Consider the following 21508-nt stretch of genomic DNA (forward strand, 5'->3'; position numbering starts at 1 on the left):
GTATCGGTGAGGTAAACTCCTTGCCCAGTATGCTGAATTCCAAACCTGCCAGAATGCAAATTCTGCATTTGATATCTAAAGGCAGCCTTACAACTAAGCATGTCTGCAACTGACAGCTGATCACTGACATTGTGGCTACTGCCTATGAGAGGACTGTCATATGAAGCAGTGCCATAAATTATGGTGATTCAGCCGAGCCACCTACAAATGGTAGAGGAAAAAGCACCTGGCTTACCCCACTATCAGGAAAATGATGTTTGTTGAAGGTTTCTGAAGTGGAGATCATGAAAAGGTCCCATGTGCAAGCTCTCTGTCACTGATGAAGTTTCATCAGAAGTCCTGAGAAATGGTAGATAGGTCATGATCAAACCCTCATAAGTGTATGACCATTTCATATATGGCCCTCCAGTCCCTGTGTGTGTGTTGAGCTTGTCCTTAACTAGTGAGAGCCAAAACTGCTTCTTGTCTTCCTCTTCAGTAGACAGTGAGGGCTCCAAAGAAGAAAGACCCATGTCTCGCTCTTCTATGGTATGTTCTGGGGTGTAGGTGCCAACCAGCCCTGGATTGGTTAGTTAGAACATGATGACTGGCTTGATTCTGGGAAGTGGTCCCTTAGGATATCTGTCTGTACGTTGCCAATACATGGGACTGAAGGCTTGCTTTAGGTTCCCCCCATGCTCAGAAGGGTCCACACACTGGTGAAGAGGAGGAGGTTCTACTGGATCACTGCACAGCAGTCCTGACCTTTGACTTCAGGTAGATGTTTGAAATCTGACAGAACCTGTCCACTATGGTGCAGGATCACATCATCAGGGAGCATGATTTCTTAAAGGCTTCACATGCCCCCCACTCCAGCTCTCACTGCCATTGGGAGGCACCCAGCCATATACAGAATCCATATTGTGTGGCATTTAGCCTGCATTCACAGCAGACTCAGTCTTGTGCACATAGGACTTCCACAAGCTTGCTGTTGCTAGAGCTTGTGGAGTAGGGATCTGCCTACCTCTAAAACGCCAGTAGGAGCCTGGGGAACCATTATCCTCAGAGACAGATAATTCCTTCCCACCTCTCAATACCTCTTCTCAGATGGTTCCTCATTTGGAGAAATTTTAAATTTCATTAAGTCCTTTATGGACTTGGCTTGAGCCATCATTCATTACGCCCAAACATTGAGTATGTGTGTGTGTATCTATATGTATCTACTATATATATATATATATATATATATATATATATATATATATATATATATATGCAGCATGTCAGCACCTAGGCAGTGTTCTTGTGACTACCAAAAAAGCAGGTGTCCTCCGCAGGCTCTTGCTGAGTGGAATGAGATCCTGAGAAGGCACTCTTAGTGTTACTCTTTTATTTTTGACCAGTTGCAACATATTAGGCTGTCCCCCAAAAAGGGGTTCTGTAGGAAATCAAACGGTCTTCATAGGGCCTTAGGAAAGGCCCAGACTCTGCTTTTCAGAGGGTTCGTAAAGGCTGCCCCTCCTTTGGAAATAGACCAGGTTCTGCTCCTACCTGTTTGTAGCATGGAAGGAATAAATAACTAGCAGTCTTTTGCAGGTTTGTAGTGACAGTGGTACATTTTATAGTGCATATTAACTCGCCAGGGGTTCATGTCCCTGTTTCTGCAGGTACCGGAGTGGTGTTTCTGGACATAATGGTTATTAGTCATAATTCTGTATGATCTGTACAGGGATTTCTTCAACTTGGTGGTAGCAGCCACCACTTCCAATGCAAACAGATGCCATTTCTGCATTTCCCTGTACCCAGAATATTTATTAAGGTGTTGGCTATAGTGGATGAGCCTGTGTAAGAGGATTTCATTGTGTTTTTTCTGCCTGGATAACTGTTGCATAGTGCCCCCATTGTAGGATTCATTTGTTTTATCCTTGCAGTGGAAAGTGCCTTGGCTACAATCCCTGTTAGTGACTATAAACTTGTGCATTGTACCGTGCCTTCTTGACTGTACCCCACTTTTTTTTTTTTTTTTTTTTTAAAGACTGCCTATACATGTCAAGCAGAGCTCTTCTTTGGCCCTCTTCAAAAGTAACCTTGATGATTGGATGGGAGATAGGAAATTCACCCCGGGTATCACATCAGTCGCCCTGCTAGACAGGGGTCCAGGGAAGTGTGGGAAGAAATAGCCAGGGAATTGTTATGGCTAGGCTTGTGTAGGCCCTAGGGTCGATAGCCTAGTACCAACCTATGAACCTACAAAAAGCTTTATCTGTTTTTGACACCATCATGGTGTAGGACAGCGACCCTTTTTCTGGGCCTCCTAACTTCTAACCCACTAACTGAGTTTTGTAAGTAGGTCCTTGCTTTGAACTTAGTCAGTGTGTCAAGGATCCTTTTTGGTAGCCTTTTCATGTATGGCCAGCCTTTTTTTTTTTTTTAATAGGCCCCTGTGTAGGAGTTTACTATGCAAATGGTAATCTGCTTTAAATTAAGACAGGGCAAGTATATACTGTTAATTGTACACTTTTGGTAAAAGCTGTTTTATTTATTTATTTATTTTGCCTTGAGAAACTACTACTTTTTTCCCTCAGCAATCAAGTGTCCCTTCTACTCTTGTTCTCTTCCAGTGGTAGTTCTCTTTTTAGGTATGAAAAAGAAGTGCAAGTGAGGTAGGAGACTGATTGTTTTTTTTTTGTTGCACCTGGCCACATGAGCCACATTTTTAGTAGAAACATGCATCTCATTTGTATTAATGAAAGAGAAGATGTCATAAGATGACTGTCTAACATGTAATAGTTCAGTAAAAATTTTGCATACTGCATGAGTCTTGAAGATCTGTTGTCATTTGGATGAGAATGTAGCTGCTTTCCATTAATAAGAGGAATGTGTGCTTCACAGGGCATTCATTTTTCATTATGTGGTACATAGTGGTTTTAAAATTAAGGAATCTATAAGATGTTGAAAATTAATTTCATTTTATGGGAACTGTAGGGATTGGTGAGCTACCTTCTGAGACATATGGAGAAGTCTGGCAGCTAGCATGCAGAGGGCACTGAACTATTAATGAGTCTCTTCCTGTGTATCCAAGGTGCAAGGTTTGATTCCTTTCACTTCCATTTGTACTGTCTTATTCTGAGAAAGTCTATTAACCCAACAGTGTTTGCAGGTCACCCATGAAAAGGGACACTTGTGTCCAGTGGGCTTAAGTGTTTAACAGTTGTATAAAATAAAGTAAACTAAAAAGGAGGACAGTTTGTAATGTTAGGGGATATGAAATAAATGACACATTGCATTATAGAATGTTTGACTGGTATATTCATTGTAGCCTTTTGTGATTACATTTTGTTTGGAATCTTGCCATTTATAGTTTTTACTGTGAAGTACGAATATGCTACTGAATGCATGTTAAATGTTGATTGGTCACTGTCATGTTCTCTTCCTTTTAGATCTTTGATCAAGTGGAAGTTTTTCCGTTGCACGTCTATGATTTAAACCTTAGAAGACCTGATGGAGTGGCTGATTTTGGTAAGCAGTTAATATTTAAGGCCTGTTAAGATGTATCCCCTTTTTTAACATGTTTAACTGCATTCACAGTATTATGACCATTCAGTGTTGTATTCTGTTAAGCATGCATGTGACATCATCAGCACTGTGTACCTTGGTTACGTTGTCTTTAGAATGTTGAGATTTAAGTGGTGTCCACTACATGGTTAGTTAGTCATCATTACAGGAGTATCCTATATACAGTTGGTCATACAGAGATTTCAACACTTACCATATCAAAAGCAAACAGTTTGTGTGTGTGTGTGTGTGTGTGTGTGTGTGTGTGTGTGTGTGTGTGTGTGTGTGTGTGTGTGTGTGTGTGTGTGTGAGTGTGTGCACGCACATATATGTATACATGGACATCAGATGGGAAATGTATGGAGTGTATGGGTGTCTGTAAAAGTGCAGGAGTATTGTAATGTGTGGCTGGCAGAAGTCACAAAATGAGTTTCAATATGTCTGGAAAAAAGGAGTTAATGACCAGAAGGGAGCAAAAAATGCCAAAATATATTCCCCTACTAACACTGAATAACTAATGATTACTGAAAGCAGAGCCAAGCTATTGGGCATAGCTATGTTGTTTTTCAGTATAGTAAAACATGCACAACATTTGCATAATGTTTACAAAATTTAAAAGCTTAAATTGATAAAACACACAAACATCAATATTGTCCAGCAGTTAAGATGTAGTCTGATACTTCACAAAACCCCAAGACATACAAGTCTCATCTCTTGCAGAGGCAAGTGATAAGGGTCTGTGAGTAAATTTTATAACAATTTCTGTAACCTCACATAGTGACCAGTACTCCGTAGACTTCTGCATCTGCTGTTAGAATGCCAAACAGGTTTCCCAGAAGTGGGATAATCTTTAAGCAGATCAAGTCACTGTAGTAGTGTCTTGAGTCTTTTCCTTCTATTAGAACTTGAGATTTTAGCCAATGGATGTGATGTCTGATGCTTCTGCATTACCATTAACTTACTTAACTGTTTTATAGATAGTGGAGACTGGTTATTTCTAAACGGGGGGGGGCTGCAGGAAGCAACTGAATGGATCAAAGCTACATGAATGTAGGTCAGTGATGGCTTACTTTTGCTCCATCTGGGATCAGTCCCTTTCATCCACAGTCTGACTCAATACCCCACATATCCTGGACATTGTATTGACTCATATACACCTTAGATATAAGATTGTATTCAACAGGGATGGCATTAGGTAACTTGGAGTCCTAGACAAAGAACTCCTGATGCTCATCCTGCTGCATACTGGCCCCCCCAGTGTCTCCCTGGCTTCCCCTATTCTAACCTTCCAACAGCACCTATAGTCCTTTCTTGTTTTTTTTACACTTTATCTTGATCTTTATCTTTTTTCTCCAGTCTTTCCCTACAGCCTAAATGGCCAAAACTGCACTTTATTAAGTGTGGACGAAGTACCTGAATTAAAACAGGGATCTGCAGGCTGTTAGGCCATAGCCATGGGGTTTTAGATGCTTTGAGGTACATTTTGGAATTTTATCAAACCTTTTGATTCAGTGATAAGCTGAATAAAAATTGAGTAAGGAAATAAATTCAGTCTTACTTTTTTGTTTCAAGAAAGAAATAAGTTGTGCCCAAAGCTTAAAGTTTGCCTGACTAAGTAATAGTCTCCATTAAACTGAGTAGAAAAATGCATGTGATTATGGTTACATATATCATATCTGTTAATAGTACTAGTCTGCTTACTCCAAAAACACACAGGCAACTTCTGTGTATCCATCTGGTGTTAGGTTGGGATGAAAAGTGAATGAACATATGGCCACAGGCATATGTTTCAAGTTGTTATCATACAGGGGTGTAGCTACAGTGTGGCACTCACCCTGAGGGCAAAGTGTTCAAGGGTGTGATTGACAATTCCCTATCAATGTTTGCTGCACACCAACATTCATAAATGATTGTTTGTATTGCATCTGTGGTCAGAAGTGAAGTGCTGTAGCTTCTGCTCATTTTGTGGCAGAAACTGTAGTAGGTGCTTACTACAAATTATAGCAAGTATAGCAAGCAGTTTACTACAATTTTAAAGGCGAGAAGCACATTTTTCCCTTAAAGTTGAAGGAGCTACCAGACAGGAGTATGGCATCGGGAACAAAAATAGCTACACTTCTGCCGTCATGCACGTGCGCGCACACACACACACACACACACACACACACACACATACTATGCCTCCTCACTCATACCCCCAAAAGGCAGCCATCTCTGTATACCCCTATACATTAGCTCTGCAAAGCAATAATAATGACTGTTTAACATGAGCAAATAGCAGCAGAGTTGGTCAGTATCATCCACAAATAGTACTCATAGCTTAACCAATTTAACTGTTCAAACTTCTGATGTTTGTCTCTCTCAGTTCTGTCCATGCCAAGCAGTAAATCAGGTAATGAGTGCTCACCAGCACTCATTGTTTCTGTAGCGGTGATGGTTTTACAGGGTCTTCTGATGTCTGGTTGTGATAAAAAAATGGCCACAGTTACACATTTCAGCTTTGTTTCATACAAACAGTAGTCACAGTAAAGTATTGCAACTTGTTTCATGCAAAACCATAATAATTGTTTTACTTTAGTAAATAACAACGATGTTGATTAGTTTCATCCACAGAGTTCTCCAGTGCCCAAACGTTATAGTTTAATTTTTGACTGGGGCACAGCACTGTATTTCAACCTAGTTTACACACAGTCATAGTAAAGTATTCCACCCTGCTTCACTCAAATTTACCTTAGTCCTGCAAAGCCAGAGTAATGATTGGTCAATGTATGCAAATTACAGCAAGGTCAGTCAGGCTTAGTTTATCTAGAAACAGTCCAAATACTGAGTAGTTATATCAGGTCTATATTAGAACATTGAATATTTAACAGTTTGAATCACTAAAGGTCGACATTTAGTGATCAAACTGTTAAAACATAGAATGTTCAGAAAAAAAAAAACAAAAAAACTAAACTGTGTAGGAAGGGGGGCAAGCCCCCTGCCACCCCCCACTACTTAAATATGCCAACTCTGAGACCACACTACTTTGAAGTAAACGGAAATCTCCCCTTACGGAAATTTCCATTTACTTGTTCGATGTTCTGCAATTTTGCTGTTCTCGTGTTGACAGTGTCAGATTTGACATTGTCAGCTTTCGAGAATTTAATATAGACCTGTTGCATCAACTTTGTTGACTGTGTACACCAACGATATCACATTGTAATAAAATAAAAATCAATAGTTGGCTAAAGTAATTTATTTTAATCCTCCTACATACACACACACTCTTACACACTTAATCTTGAGTTAAAGCCACTTGTATAACTGGGTACACCTCAGATTGCAATCAAATGAGTGAATAAATACATAGATAATGACACAGGAATGTACTTAAATTCAATGCTTGTCAGTAGGTCTCAGTATTTAAGCTCAGTAACAGGCAAAGGACCAAAAACAGGAATACATTCTAAATAGTGGTCTTGTCTGTTTAGAAAGTTGCTAGAATTGCAGCTTTTACATTTGCATGAATTTTCTTAAGTATTTGAAGTATGAAATTCAAATGTTTATCATTATTTAGTTATGGAAATCCTCACATATGCCAGAACCCCCCAAATTTTAAAAACAGACCAAAAATATATATGGCAAAATCAGGGACATTATCAGAAAACCAGAACAGTTGAGAGGTATACACCATGTAACCCATTGCAAACCCCCCTGTATGCTCGCATGTGTACGTATACACACACACAAAATACATTTTATACATATGTATTACACTCATATATTTAAGTGACCACCCCTGCACATAATTGCACTTAATGTGATGTAGTAATGTTATGCAAGCATCGGTGCATCCAGCCTCTAATCACAGTTTTGGAAAAGACCTTCACCTGGACAGAGTATTAGACATCTGTAACTTGGCGGGTATGACTGTTGAAACATGTACTTAATAAAGTCTGAGCAAGTTCTCGAGTGTTATGTTTAAATGCCATGACAGAGCTAATTTAAAAAAAAAACTGTGCTAGATATGTAACATAACTTTTCATGATAAAATAAAGGATTAAAAACCTTGCACACTTAATTACACAAAGCTTTAAAGCATTGAAATTTAGCTAAGATAAGCTACTGTAGATTTCAGTGTGGAAACTAAAATAATAAATCTTCATGCCAGTGAAAAGAAATGTATAGCAGGGTTGTTTTTCTCCCCTTGGTCCACTTACCTGTTTAACTGTTTGTGAAAAAATACCAAAGTAGATGACAAGCCAATACCTAGTTAATCTGCAATTAAACAGAATGCCACAACATGTGTTCTTTGCGTTTCACTGTTGCAGTCATCACATTTGGGTTATCTGCTTGCAGTAGCCCTCAGTCAGCCTGATTATCAAAGTCTTGGGTCCTGCATCAGTTGCTGTCTCATCTTTCATGACGTCAGGTAGTCAGGGGTGTAAAGCATGCAGCCGACACCATTTCATCAGTCTTTCTTGCTGTGCGGTGACCGAAGCAGAAGCAGTTCGAAAGTGCTGGTCGGCCGACTCCTGAAATTTTCGTTTTCGAGTTTCAGAACCGAAGTCTTCAACTAAAGCTAAGTACCCCATTGGGGAAACTGTTTCTTGCTCTAAACAGGGGTAGAGGGGAAGGCTATTTCAAAGTAAACCATTTCTAAATGGATAGGCCATTGTATTCATTTCTGCTATAAGCACCATGGAAAACCTATCCCACAGGGGATTAAACCCCATTCAACCCGGTCTGCATCTACCTCTACAGCCTTTCTCAGATGTGTCCCTACCAGAGACATCCTAGAAGCTGCTACCTGGAGTTCTGTACATACTTTCACCAAGCATTACCATTTGCCAATTTTCTCTAAATCCAGAGCTGGCTTTGCCACTGCAGTCTTGCAGGGCCTTATAGCTGGTCCTAATGCTATCTAAATTCCTCCTCCCATCCTTAGCTTTGGGAATCTACCCAAATATGATGACTGTAACAGTGAAACATGAAGAACATAGTACAGTTATGTACACTTACCATAAATGTAGATGTTCGAGTGTATTCACTGTTACAGTCCTGGTTATCCTCCCTCCAGCCCCCGACTTCTGTTGGCCATACCTCTATTCTCCTTTAATATAAATAAATAAATAATAAAAGCTAGCTTTTTGGTGTATTTGCTTTTTTGTTGGCGGTATAACCTTGTGTGTGTGTGTGTGTGTGTGTGTGTGTGTGTGTGTGTGTGTGTATATATATATATATATCTATAGATATTTAATTGCTTCCCATTAAGGGGGGCACCTGACATCTGGGGCAAGAAAGACTGATATAATGGCGTCGGCTGCATGCTTTATACCCCTGACTTCTTGACTTCATGGAAGATGAGACAGCAACTGACGCAGGTCCCAAGACGTTGATAATCAGGCCGACTGAGAGCTACTGCAAGGAGATAACCGAAATGTGATGACTGCAACAGTGAATACACTTGAACATCTACATTTATGGTAAGTGTACACAACTGTACTTTTGTTTGTTAGTCACTCTGTGGTGCAGTAAAGAGTAATAGTTCAATTAGCTACATGTATGTAGGCACAGTTTGTCTTATCTGGTAATTCCAGAAAATTCCATGGAATGCGTTGGATCTAAATATCTACTACTTTACCATTAACTGTAAGCACTTGTTGCAGCCATATCCACAGTTGAAATCTCCCCAATGGGACACCGCTCGACCACCTTTTTACACTCTGATGCATGTCTTTGCTTTAATTTACTGCCGCTTTCTTGGAACTCCGTACCAACATGCTGTTTCAGCTGTCGGTTTTAAATCAACATAAAAGATATCTGAGTAGGTTGTTTGGACCATACAGTATTGGGTATGTTCCCCAAAGTTTACTTGTTAAAGATTGTATTTATGCAAGCAATTTGGACATATTTCTCCATATAAACAACTTCACTTTTCTTTTCAATTAGTGTTTAACAGACTTAATGAAGTGCCCTGCAGGTATACCAAATATTCTGGCAGTAGCAGCTTCCTCTGTCTGCTTGCTTTACCCAGATCCAATTGTAAGATATTATCTACTTTCTTCACTTAAAAACTTTAAGCCATACCCTTTTTCTGATTACTTTTATGCTTAATGGTTGCTTACCAGCCATTCTTCCAAGTGTTATGCCTAATTATCACTGCAGTGGTCACTGATGCAACAATGTTAATAAGTATTGTAAAATAAGGTGTTTTAGATAATATTTCATTACACAATCCCAGTCTGTGTAAATGAACTCCATGATACAGCACATGCTTGAACTAATTACCTCCCGTTGACGCAGGAACTGTTACCTGCTTTGCTCCCCTCCCACCCCAATTCCCCAGCTACACCTTATGTCTTTCCTTTCCTGCACACAGAATCCAAACCACTTGTAGCACATAATATCCTCCTCATCCATAAAGGACACAACAAAACGTACTCATTATGCACGAAATCTGCAACTACATTTCATTTGTGTTTAACTCCATACTTTTTTGCACTTTGCCCCATAGTTATGCAATATTTTTACTTTCATCAAGCCAGTCATTGATAAAAAATATCACCCTGAAAATGTTTCTTCTAACCTCCCTAACAGTATTAAACCTAGCCATCATCAACCTGCTTTCAGACACCACTTTCAAGTCGCATAATGCAAAATCTTCCTCACTCCTGTCAGCAGTTACAACATCTTTTTTGTCGAAAACTAGACCGGCATTCAGCCATTCAGTGCAAAACAAAATAGTACAAATGACTAGTCAAAATACAGGCATCCAACAATCAGACTCTTAAGACTAGTTAACCAACTCCACATCTTATCTTTTATATTACTTCTGCTTTCTGGAAACTTTCACTACAACCCCGAACCTAACTAACTCGTTTTTGTTGCGGTGAGCATTTGCAGCATTAAATAGACTCAGTTGGAAACCTGGCTGCAACAGCACAGTCCCACTGTTTTGGCAATCGCTGAATCATTGCTGAAAAATCTCTCTTATAGCCCCCTTTTTGTCATACCAAAGTACATCCTTTTTATGATAGGAACCCTCCCTGGAACTTGACCAGGAGTAGGGGTTCTTACATGAGTGAAGACACACAGCAACTTATAATACCACTCTTAATCACAACAACAAACCTACTTCTGATGCAGACTTTAACTGGCCCATTGTCCAAATAACAATGTTTGTCCACATAAAAATGTGTATTGCCACCATATACATCCTGCCGCCTTCTAATATCTCACACTAGAAAACATTCTGGACAAGATCAGCACTATAGTCCAGAATAATAAGATGATCATCATGGGGACTTCTGCCTTCAGTTCCTAATGCCCCTCAAAACCAACCTGCAACTACTAGCTCTGTATAGAAACCTGATTGAACTCCACAATTAACGTACAAGGCACTACCTTCATACTAATAAGGGCACACCTATTGACATCTTCATTACAAATTTCCCAGATAAGTGAGTCTCGATGCAAATCCTACCCTACTCACTGAGTGACCACTGACCAGTGGTTACAACCTGGCATCTCATGACCATCAAACCACCACCCAATTACATAACATGCGGAATGGTGCCAAAAACTGGCTTGCCTGTCCTCTGCCAGATAACTTGTCCTTCTCAAACACATTCTATTTTTATTGGCAAACTAACCACTGTACATGCACACACATTCTTTATCTTCAAAAAAGAGAAGATTAAGGGCCCATGACGTACCCTGGTTAACTCCACAGATTTCCCTTACCTTAAAAACAATAGAAACACTGCCTGGCGGGAGTGGAAACAAGACTCCAACAACACAGATATGCATGAACATTACCTACATATCAATCTCCATGCTAATAAATCTAAGTCAGACTACTTCAGAAATCAGTAGTGTACCAAGCTTGGCAATCTTAAACACTTTTGGAATGAAGCCAAAGCCTTATCACACCACCATATCTTTCAACCCAGGGATAGCATGAAAGATTTACATGCAGCAAGGTTAAAGGGATGTAGCATAACCTTAACCCACCAACAACCCTGTCACCATTTTCAACAACCATGCTCACCTTCCCACCCCATATGTCTGTTACACACATTTTTGTGTTATCTTTACTTGTATTTTGAGGTCATTACTAAAAAAGAAATTAAAAATGCTCCAGACCAGAAGTGTATCCCTCACTGGTAAGATCAGACCATAAACTAATCTCACTGGATATTCACATCCCGACCCCACCCCCTGCCCAGAAAACCACAGTGAAAAACTTCTCTAAAGCAAATTTCACACTCCTCAAAACCGAGGTGGAATCCTTCAAAGCCCCCGGACCTGTGGAAAATACGGCCCAGACCGCAGAATCCTTTATAAACGCATTCTATGAACACATTCAGGAATGCATGGATCATGCGATCCCAAATAAAACCAAGACCCAATCCTCCAAAGGCAGACGTCCTGTCTGGTGGACCCCAGCCATAAACAAAACTATACAATAGAAGGAGGAAGCTACTACATGATAGAGCAAAATCCCAAAAAGTGAAGGCATCTCTGATCAGTATTAGCAAAAAACTACAGGCACTCATAAAATTGTCTAAGGCCAGCTTCGAGAGAAAAATTGCACAGGACACTAAGGATAATCACAAGGCTTTCTTTAGTTATGTTAGGAACCTGGGTGGTAATTCCCAGATATGCTCAGAATTAGTCCAAAATGACAAAAAAAACACTGAACCCACAGACATTGCCAACATCCTAGTTGATAGGTTCAGTGCAAACTTCTCCCCCCCCCCCCCACCAAAAGGGCAAATATCTATCCCAGCAGAGTGCTGCCCCCGCTGACATCTCAGATGCTCAGGTAAGAGCCTCCCTCTCCAAAGCGAAAAACACAGCATCAATGGGACCAGACGGTGTCCCGGGCTGCGTCCTACATGAACTCCAAGAAGAGCTAAACCCAAACATAAAACTACTGTTCAATCTCAGCCTTGCTACAGGATATGTGCCCAAAGAGTGGCGTACAGCAACAGTGGTCCCTCTCCATAAAGGTGGTGCCTCAACGGATCCTGGAAACTATCGCCCATAAGCCTGACTAGCTTGGTCTGCAAAGCTATGGAAAGGATCATTATGGACCTCATAAATAAAGATATTGGGGACCTACAGACACTGGATCCTACCCAGTTCGGCTTTGTTAAGGGCAGATCCTGCCTCTTAAACCTGGTTGATTTCTTTGAAACAGTCACCAAGGCCATTGACGAGGGGAAGGTGGTCCACACAGCCTACCTGGACCTCGCAAAAGCCTTCGATACAATACCCCACTCGGGCATTATAGATAAGCTCACCAGCTGAAATATAAACCCCTATGTCACTAGATGGATTGCAAACTGTCTCAAGGACAGAACCCACATGGTTAGAATTGCTGGAGCCATGTCAGACTCCAAACCAGTTACAAGTGGTGTCCCACAAGGCTCAGTCCTGGGACCTCTCTTGTTCGGTATATATTTCTCGGAGGTACAGGCCAACACGGAAGGACTGTAGCTGACCAAGTTAGCATATGACTGAAAACTGGGCACCATAATCAACTCTCCAGCAGACACAAGCATCCTCCAAAAGGGCCTCATAGAAACAGACAACTGGTGCCAGAGCCATGGCCTCAAGCCAAATGCCAAAAAGTGTATAGTCATCCCCTTTGGCAAAAACAAAGTGTTCACAAATTACCACATAGGTGGTAATCCATTAAGTACAGAAGAAGTAATTAGGGACCTGGGGACCCAAGTTGATAGAAATCTCTCATTTGACAACTACGTGGCCAAAGTGGTTAGAAAAACATTTTATATAGCCCACCTAATCATGAAGGGATTCACATCTAGATCAGGGAGGTCATCGTGCCTCTTTACTCATCCCTCATCAGGCCCATAATTGAGTACAGTGCCCCTTTTGGGATGTACCCTAGCAGACACCTGCAGCAACTGGAAAGACCCCAAAAGTACCTCACCAAGAGGATCAAAGGGCTCAAACAGATGCCATATGCTGCCCGGTTAAAGAAACTCCAGCTCTACTCAGTGACATACCGCCTGTTCAGAGGTGATCTGTGCCTGACGTATAAAGCCATGTCCAACCCGGAATTAATGGACATGCTGCACCTCAGAAAATCCAAATCCCATCGTGCTACGTGCTCGAAAGACTTGAACCTCAGCACTGAAATAAATAGGACATGCTGGAGGGACAGATTCATAACCCAGAGGCTCCCTTCACTCTGGAATAAAATCCCAGTCCAGGTTAGGCAGAGTCCCTCATTGACTCTCTTCAAGAGGAATCTTGATGAGTGGATGGGAGATCGTAGGTTTACCCCGGGTATCACTTCTGTGTCACTGTTAGACAGAGGCACAGTATACTAACCTCGAAAAAGGGCATAGCAAAATAAATTTAAAATGGGTGGCAAAAGCCAAACACATTCTGGCTAGGCTTATAAATGCCCTAGGGCAGATAGCCTATTATGAACCTATGAACCTATAAGAAGAACCCAGCAAGATTCCCTCAAATATCGAAGCTGTCTTCTACAGAAGCTAGGTAAAGATCTAATAGCAGTATGATTTGCTCAAATGCACCTGTCTGCCTACCAAAACAGTTCCCAGCCATTTTAAAATTTCCTTCAGTCATATCGGTTCCTAAAACACAATTTCCCAAAAAAATGCAGAACGTTCTTGCACAGTTGCTAACTTAGACCCTATTACCAAACTTTTTGAAAAATGGTGTACAAATAAATTCTATAGTTCATTAACACCTGTGGCATTCTTACAAACATCATTGCTTTAGACCCAGGCATAGCACCACAACAGCAATGTTTACTCTCTGCACTTTACACTGGCAACATGGTCCAAGGCAAACTCCCTGGGGTCAGGCTTATTGACCTAAAAAGGAGCTTTTGAATGTGTTGACCACAGCCTTTTCTGTTAAAACTTAGAAAATGCCATTTCTCTGAAACGGTATGCTCCTGGTTCAGTGATTACCTTCACAATAGGCGATGATGCTAACAACTTAAATTCCCTACATAAAATTATGGGAGTTCCCTTAGGCTGTCTTATGGGACAGTTTCATTTCTCCCTTTTCATAAACCGCTTTTCCTGAGAATTACCAAACCCAAATATGCTACTCTATGCCAACAACATAGTTGTTGCTAGAGCAGTGAGATCTCGCACTGAGGTAACAGCTGTTTCACAGGATGACATTATTCTCCTGTGGAACCTGAGGTGCACCAGCAGAATAACTCCAATCACTAAAATATTCACAATTATGCTATTCAGAACCAGTAAGAAAAGTTGGTAGCAAATGGTATCTCTTCTGTCTGCCTAGACCTGCAGGTCTCTGTAGCACCTAAGAGTAGGGAACCTTAGCTAGGACTCTCTGAATAACTTTGGAATTAGTAGAGGCTTTTCTGCAGCTCACAGCCTTTGCACTTTTCACTGGCAAAAAGGAGCAGAAGATGGTACTGGCTAATTGCCTTTTGGTCCAGAATGCAAGTCGGCATAGACACAGTGCTGAGTTGCTGAGAAAGACGGGTCTATATTAGTTCACCAAAATTTATTTTCAGTGAACACGTATTTGTCGACCCCTGTTCAGAGAAAATCAGTTCCACGATTTGCTGAATAATTCAAAGGCAGAGAAATATTTGCCCCACAGCACAACGGACCCACATCTAGCTAAATTGAACCCACAAAAGTGGGGGATTTTGCCCCCCACACTACCCCTAACTATATATACCAACTCTGAGATCACACTACAGTGGAGAAAAGGGCAGAGTTGCGTAGTTGGCCAACTACGTCTTTATCCTTGGAATATTCAACAAATTGCAGAAGTGATTTTCGCTGAATAGGGGTCGATGAATGTGTTAACTGAAAATAAATTTTGATGAACTAATATAGACCCGTTGAGCCTACTTTATTCTGCAGAGCCCTGGGACTCGAGCAGGTTAAGCAGATGGCTGCCTACTGTTAATTACTGTATGTGATGAATTGTAATCCAACAGTGATCCTACTCAAAAATCTGCTAGCATTGTGAGTTCTCACAAGGCTGAGCTTCATCAGTGACAAGGTTCAGTCCCTCTCACTATCTTGGGGACTCCTTATTTCCTTTTGTTATTAAATAACGAGTAGGTTTGATTAATTTAGCTTGTATGAAATAGAAAATAAAAGTTTGAAGGAGAGTATTTTGGTAGAAATGAAGAGACAGTTTGTCTAGCCAGTAATGTTCCATTTTAGATGCACTTTGTATATCTTTAGTATTCCAAGCATTCCAGACTTTTTAGATGTTTATTTATTTAAAAAAAGCAATATATAAAATTGTTGGAAGATACTTGTTAATGTGTTTGGCTTTATAGACTTAACTAGCAAAAGATTGCCACTGTTCATGGAAAGCATTTTAATCACACAGTTAGGCATACATTTGATACATTTTGTTGTACTGTGATCTGGCATTGCACTGCATCATCTCTATTTGTGCAATGCAACACTTTGTATCATAACAAAATGCTTGTAAGCAATCTGTTATGTTGTAGATTTATACACAGTTCATAAAGTTGATCATCTGTGTTGAAGTGTGTTTGGCTGCGTGTCGTATTTCTGTAGACTACAACGAGGTGATGTGACTTCCGCAAGAGAGGAGACTGTTTCCTGTACGGAAGATGAATCTCTATGTGCCATTCCTCAGTTACATCCATAACCTAAAAGGAATGGCCCAGATTTGTGTTGAACTGGTAGTTAATGGTACCACATAAACTGAGCCTTTGGACATAGCTAACCTGTTATCCAGTACAGGCACTGTGAAAACTTCACTCCCCTGTCCCCACCACATGGTACCCCATGACATCCCTTCCACCTGTCCCCTACCTTGCATCTCTAAAGAGGAGGTTGTAAATGCCCTGTCTAAGGCCAGAAACACAGCATTTATGGGACCTGATGCATCACAGGCTGTGTCCTACATGGGCTACAATAAGAATTAGGAACACCATTGGGTACTCTTTTCAGTCATAGTCTTAAGCACAGGCTTCACCCTAGCTGAATGGAAAACGGCCACCATTATTCCCTGCACAAAGGTGGTGCTTCCACTGACCCCAGGATTTGTAGATCTATTAGCATGACTAGCCTTATCTGCAAGGCCATGGAGCTTATCAACATAATGGACCTTTTCAACAAAGATATAAGTAATCTCCAAACACTTTACCCTACTCGGTTTGGATTTGTCAAAGGGAGGTCATGCCTGTAAACCTCGCAGACTTCTTTGAGACAGTCACTAAAGTCCTGGATGAGCGGAAATCTGTGCAAACAGCCTACTTAGACTTAACCAAAGCTTTTGACACTATCCCCCACTCGGGCATCATTGACAAACTCACCCAGGTAGGTATCTTATATCATTAATGGGTAGCTAACTGACTCAGTGATAGAACCCATGTAGTTAAAATAGGGGAATCCATCTCCAACAGCAGAACTGTAACCAGTGATGTTCCACAGGGATCAGTCCTGGGACCTCTGCGGTTTGGAATCTACTTCTCCGAAGTACAAGCAAAAATATAGGTCTGTGGCTGAGAAAGTTTGCTGATCACTGCAAACAGGAAGCAGTCATAGAATCTCCAAATGATATCTGACCGTGCTTAATTGGAAATGTGCATATAAAAGGGTTAATTGCTCTAAAAACCTTAACCTGGTATGTGATTTTAATAGAACCTGCTTGAGGGTCACATTACACCTTTGGAACAGACTCCCACTTCATATCAATCAGAACACCTCATTGGCCCTCTTCAAATGAAATCTGGACAATTGGATGGGTAACTGTAAATTCACCTCAGGGGTTCTACTTGTGTCCCTCTTGGATAGGGGCAATAGGTGCTGATTGTGGAAACAAGGGTAGAACTTGGCTAGGCTTGTAAGAGCCCTAGGGCCCTTGATAAAGCTCGGTATCAACCGAACGAAAGTGCTTGACTCACGTTTGTGGAGTTTCCAAATAAAGGATTTATTTTTCTACCAGCTTTGGTTCCCGGCTGTGGATTTACAGTTTCTTGGTCTGGTTTTGTTCTTCATTCTAGCCCTAGGGCCATTAGCCTAGTAACTTCCTATGATCCAATGTTTCTTGTGTGTTTAAATCCTTTATCCCCCACCCCCGGCGACATATTGACTCATTCTCTGCCTTGCTGCTATTGAAGGTTTTTGGCATAGTGGTAGGTTGGTTGATGTGCGGATAGTGAATCATGAAGTGCAGTGGATTAGCAAGGAGGAAGTAAGGATAGCTATGAAGAGGATGAAGAATAGAAAGGCTGTTGGTCCAGATGGACATACCTGTGGAAGCATGGAGGTGTTTAGGTGAAATGGCAGTGGAGTTTTTAACTAGATTGTTTAATGAAATCTTGAAAAGTGAGAGGATGCCTGAGGAATGGAGAAAGTGTTTTGGTACCAATTTTTAAGAATAAGGGTGATGTGCAGAGCTGTAGTAACTACAGAGGGATAAAATTGATCAGTCACAGCATGAAGTTATGTGAAAGAGTGGTGGAAGCTAGGTTAAGAAGGGAGGTGATGATTAGTGATCAGCAGTATGGTTTCATGCCAGGAAAGAGCACTACAGATGTGATGTTTGTTCTGAGTGTTGATGGAGAAGTACAAAGAATGTCAGAAGGAGTTGCATTGTGTCTTTGTGGACTTAGAGAAAGCATATGACAGGGTGCCTAGAGAGGAGTTGTGGTATTGTATGAGGGAGTGTCAGAAAAGTATGTAAGAATGGTACAGGATATGTACGTGGGTAGTGTGACAGCGGTGAGATCTGTGGTGGGAGTGACAATTGCATTTAAGGTGGAGGTGGGATTACATCAAGGATCAGCTCTGAGCCCTTTCTTATTTGCAATGTTGATGGACAGGTTGACAGACGAGATCAGACAGGAGTCCCCGTGGACTATGATGTTTGCAGATGACATTGTGATCTGTAGTGAGAGTAGTGAACAGGTGCAGGAGACCCTGGAGAGATGGAGGTATGCTCTAGAGAGAAGAGGAATGAAGGTCAGCAGGACTAAGACAGAACATATGTGTGTGAATGAGAGGGAGGATAGAGGAATGGTGAGGATGCAAGGAGTAGAGGTGGCGAAGGTGGATGAGTTTAAATACTTGGGATCAACAGTTCAGAGTAATGGTGAGTGCAGAAGAGAGGTGAAGAAGAGAGTACAGGCAGGATGGAGTGGGTGGAGAAGAGTGTCAGGAGTGATTTGTGACACGAGTACAAGTAAGAGTGAAAGGGAAGGTCTACAAGAGGGTAGTGAGACCAGCTATGTTATATGGGTTGGAGACAGTGGCATTGACAAAAAGGCAGGAGTCTGAGCTTGACGTGGCAGACTTGAAGATGTTAAGATTTGCACTGGGTGTGACGAGGATGGACAGGATTAGGAATAAGTATATTAGAGGGTCAGCCCAGGTTGGAAGGTTTGGAGACAAAGCCAGAGAGGCAAGATTACATTGGTTTGGACATGTGCTGAGGAGGGATGCTGAGTATATTGGGAAAAGGATGCTAAGGATGAATCTGCCAGGTAACAGGAAAAGAGGAAGGCCTGAGATAAGGTTTATGGATGTGGTGAGAGAGGACATGCAGGTGGTTGGTGTGACAGAGCAAGATGCAGAGGACAGGAAGAAATGGAAACAGTTGATCCGCTGTGGCGACCCCTAACGGGAGCAGCCGAAAAAGAAGAAGGTAGCTTGGGTGTTTGCTGATGAACTAACATATAATCATTGTTATGCAAGAATTGCATTTTGAAGCTTAAGCTCTGCCTTGTATAACCCTGCTGCCATGTTTTGCACTTTTTGTGCAAAGTGTGTGCTGTAACCAGTGTACTCCTAGTCAGCAGTTCTTATCATTTAGACTAATGTGTACAGTAGCCATTATAGTACTGTGTCATGCATTGTAGCACTGCATAATGCAGATCAAGATTCTTTATGTATCCTAGATGGTATCTTCATTGTTGCAGATGTGATTCAAGTGCTGTTAATATGTGTTTGTGTGCTAGCATACAGGACATAGTCCTTGTTAGCTAATAGTGATGAAGGCTACACTTAACATGTGTGCTTTATTATGTGTGTACTCCAATGCCTTGGCAAGGGTTAGATAATATTGTGGTTCTGATTACTTAGTATGCTAAGGGTAGTAACAGATGTAGCAGTTTTGGCCATTGGAGGTCAAAATCTTTGTATAATTAGATTTATATAACTTAAATGAGTCAAAACATGTTCTTTTTGCAGGTTGCTCCCTGTAATGCATTGCTTAGCCTAATAATGTGTTGCACAGGACTTGTGCACGCGAGCGTGCGTGTGTCTTATAAACAAACTAGGTGGTTTAAATATTTTAACGGAAGCAGCAAAAGCCAGTTTCTCTACATAGCTGTTTAGCTTGTTTGTTTTGCACTTCATTGATTTTTTTCTTTGAATCTCTTATTTCTGATCTGATGCTAGAAAAAGTATATTTTGCAGTCATCAAGTAAAACATAGAAAATAAAACAAAATTACAAAAGTAAAAATTTCTGAGTAGAAAAAAGAGAGGAAAAAATGTGGCCTTTCAGAACCTTTGCAGCTTCTTGATTTGCTTTTGAGTAAAAGTCACGCATCACAGTCTTCAGGGAGAAACAGTACCAAAGATTGCATCCTGTAAGCACTGCCATTTGGCAGCAGGTTGAAGTCTTTCTTACAGTGACTGGATATTGTTTAACTTGAAATGAATCAGCTTAATGCAGTGGACCTTTACACTGACCTCTTGTTTTGTGTATATGAACTCTATGAAGTTTGCTAAAGCCCTTTAAAACATTTCCCATGATTTATAGCTGTTTTTTCTAATCTTCCCAAGGATTTGCAGTGGCTGGACAAGCTGATGGTCATCAGTGCAGGCAGATATTTGTCAGTGATGTCCTCCAAGATGGTGTAGCATTTAGCGAAGGTAATCATTTAATTTTCATTCCATTCCCTTTTACTGTTCCCCAAACTAAAAGTTTTTTTTGTTAATTTTCTTTCAGTGGATGCTGGGAGATGCTACAGGATGGAGGAATGTAAGAGCAAAATGATACTTTGCTATATAAAAAGAGCACCTCCCACTCACACTGCCTAGTATGTAGAACTTCTCATGAGAATTATGTTACAATTCAAGCTGCTTGCTGTTGTTTTGTGAGGGATGCTAATACTTTTTGCTGTTATAAAATACTCATTCTTTCATACACAATGAAGGCTGAACTGTCAATATTTTTATACGTACTTATTTCTTAGTAGGATGCAACTGTGAAATGAAGTAATTTCTACTAGGTGTATTCTGCAGTATTTAAGAAACAAGCAGTGCAACTACTGGATTCCCTGCCACATGTGCAAGACCTGAAATTTCAAGTCTTGCAACTCTCAAAAAGTTATGTGAAATTCAGTCAAAAACCATTGAATTTCAATGCATACTGTTACACCATTAAAACCTCTCTGCTACTTACATGGATTACGCTACTTTGAAAGGAGAATAGTCTGACATACTGCAACCCAGTGTGCGTATGTAATATATTCCCCCTCATTCACGTTTGTAGTTTTGGTATCTCAGGATTCCGTATGTGATTGGAATTTCAGTAGGTACCCAAACTAGCGCTAGTCTAACTCCATTGAGACTCGTTTTCTTCAGCAGTTTAGTGCAGATGTTGGGCGAAGAGGGTGATGCTTGCACTCTGCATGTAGCAGTGACTGCTTACATGCACATTCTTAGTCAGCAGCTCTAAAATCAGGCCAGAGTGACAGAAAAGTGAATTAGTAGTGGTTATGCACCTCAGCCCCCCTGTGCTTGATATTGTTGATGTTTTTTCTGAATACAATCTGTCTCTTGATTCTTTACCCCCTGCACCAGTCAAGCCAGACAGGTACTACAGGGTCTCTGACTCTCATAAATTTCTTTACAAAAACCCCACTGCAGACCCAGAAACAATTTCTCAGGGTCCTAAAGGGGTTAAGGCTTCCACTGCTAAAAATCCTGAACCCTCAGATAG

General features: G+C 40.9%; 1 protein-coding gene across 4 annotated transcripts in view; it reads left to right on the forward strand.

Moving 5' to 3' along the window:
- The window catches only part of TIAM2 (TIAM Rac1 associated GEF 2), a 2099243-nt gene that overhangs the window by 1606328 nt on the left and 471407 nt on the right, over nt 1-21508 (forward strand). For all 4 annotated transcript variants that reach the window (XM_044063392.1, XM_044063388.1, XM_044063400.1 and 1 more), the window contains 2 exons: nt 3420-3498; nt 20347-20436. In XM_044063392.1, coding sequence (XP_043919327.1) covers nt 3420-3498; nt 20347-20436 — 169 coding nt within the window. The remainder of the gene's footprint in view (nt 1-3419; nt 3499-20346; nt 20437-21508) is intronic.

The sequence above is a fragment of the Protopterus annectens genome, chromosome 1.part0, assembly GCF_019279795.1.
Source record: "Protopterus annectens isolate FY-2018-M chromosome 1.part0, PAN1.0, whole genome shotgun sequence".
NCBI lineage: Eukaryota > Metazoa > Chordata > Ceratodontiformes > Protopteridae > Protopterus > Protopterus annectens.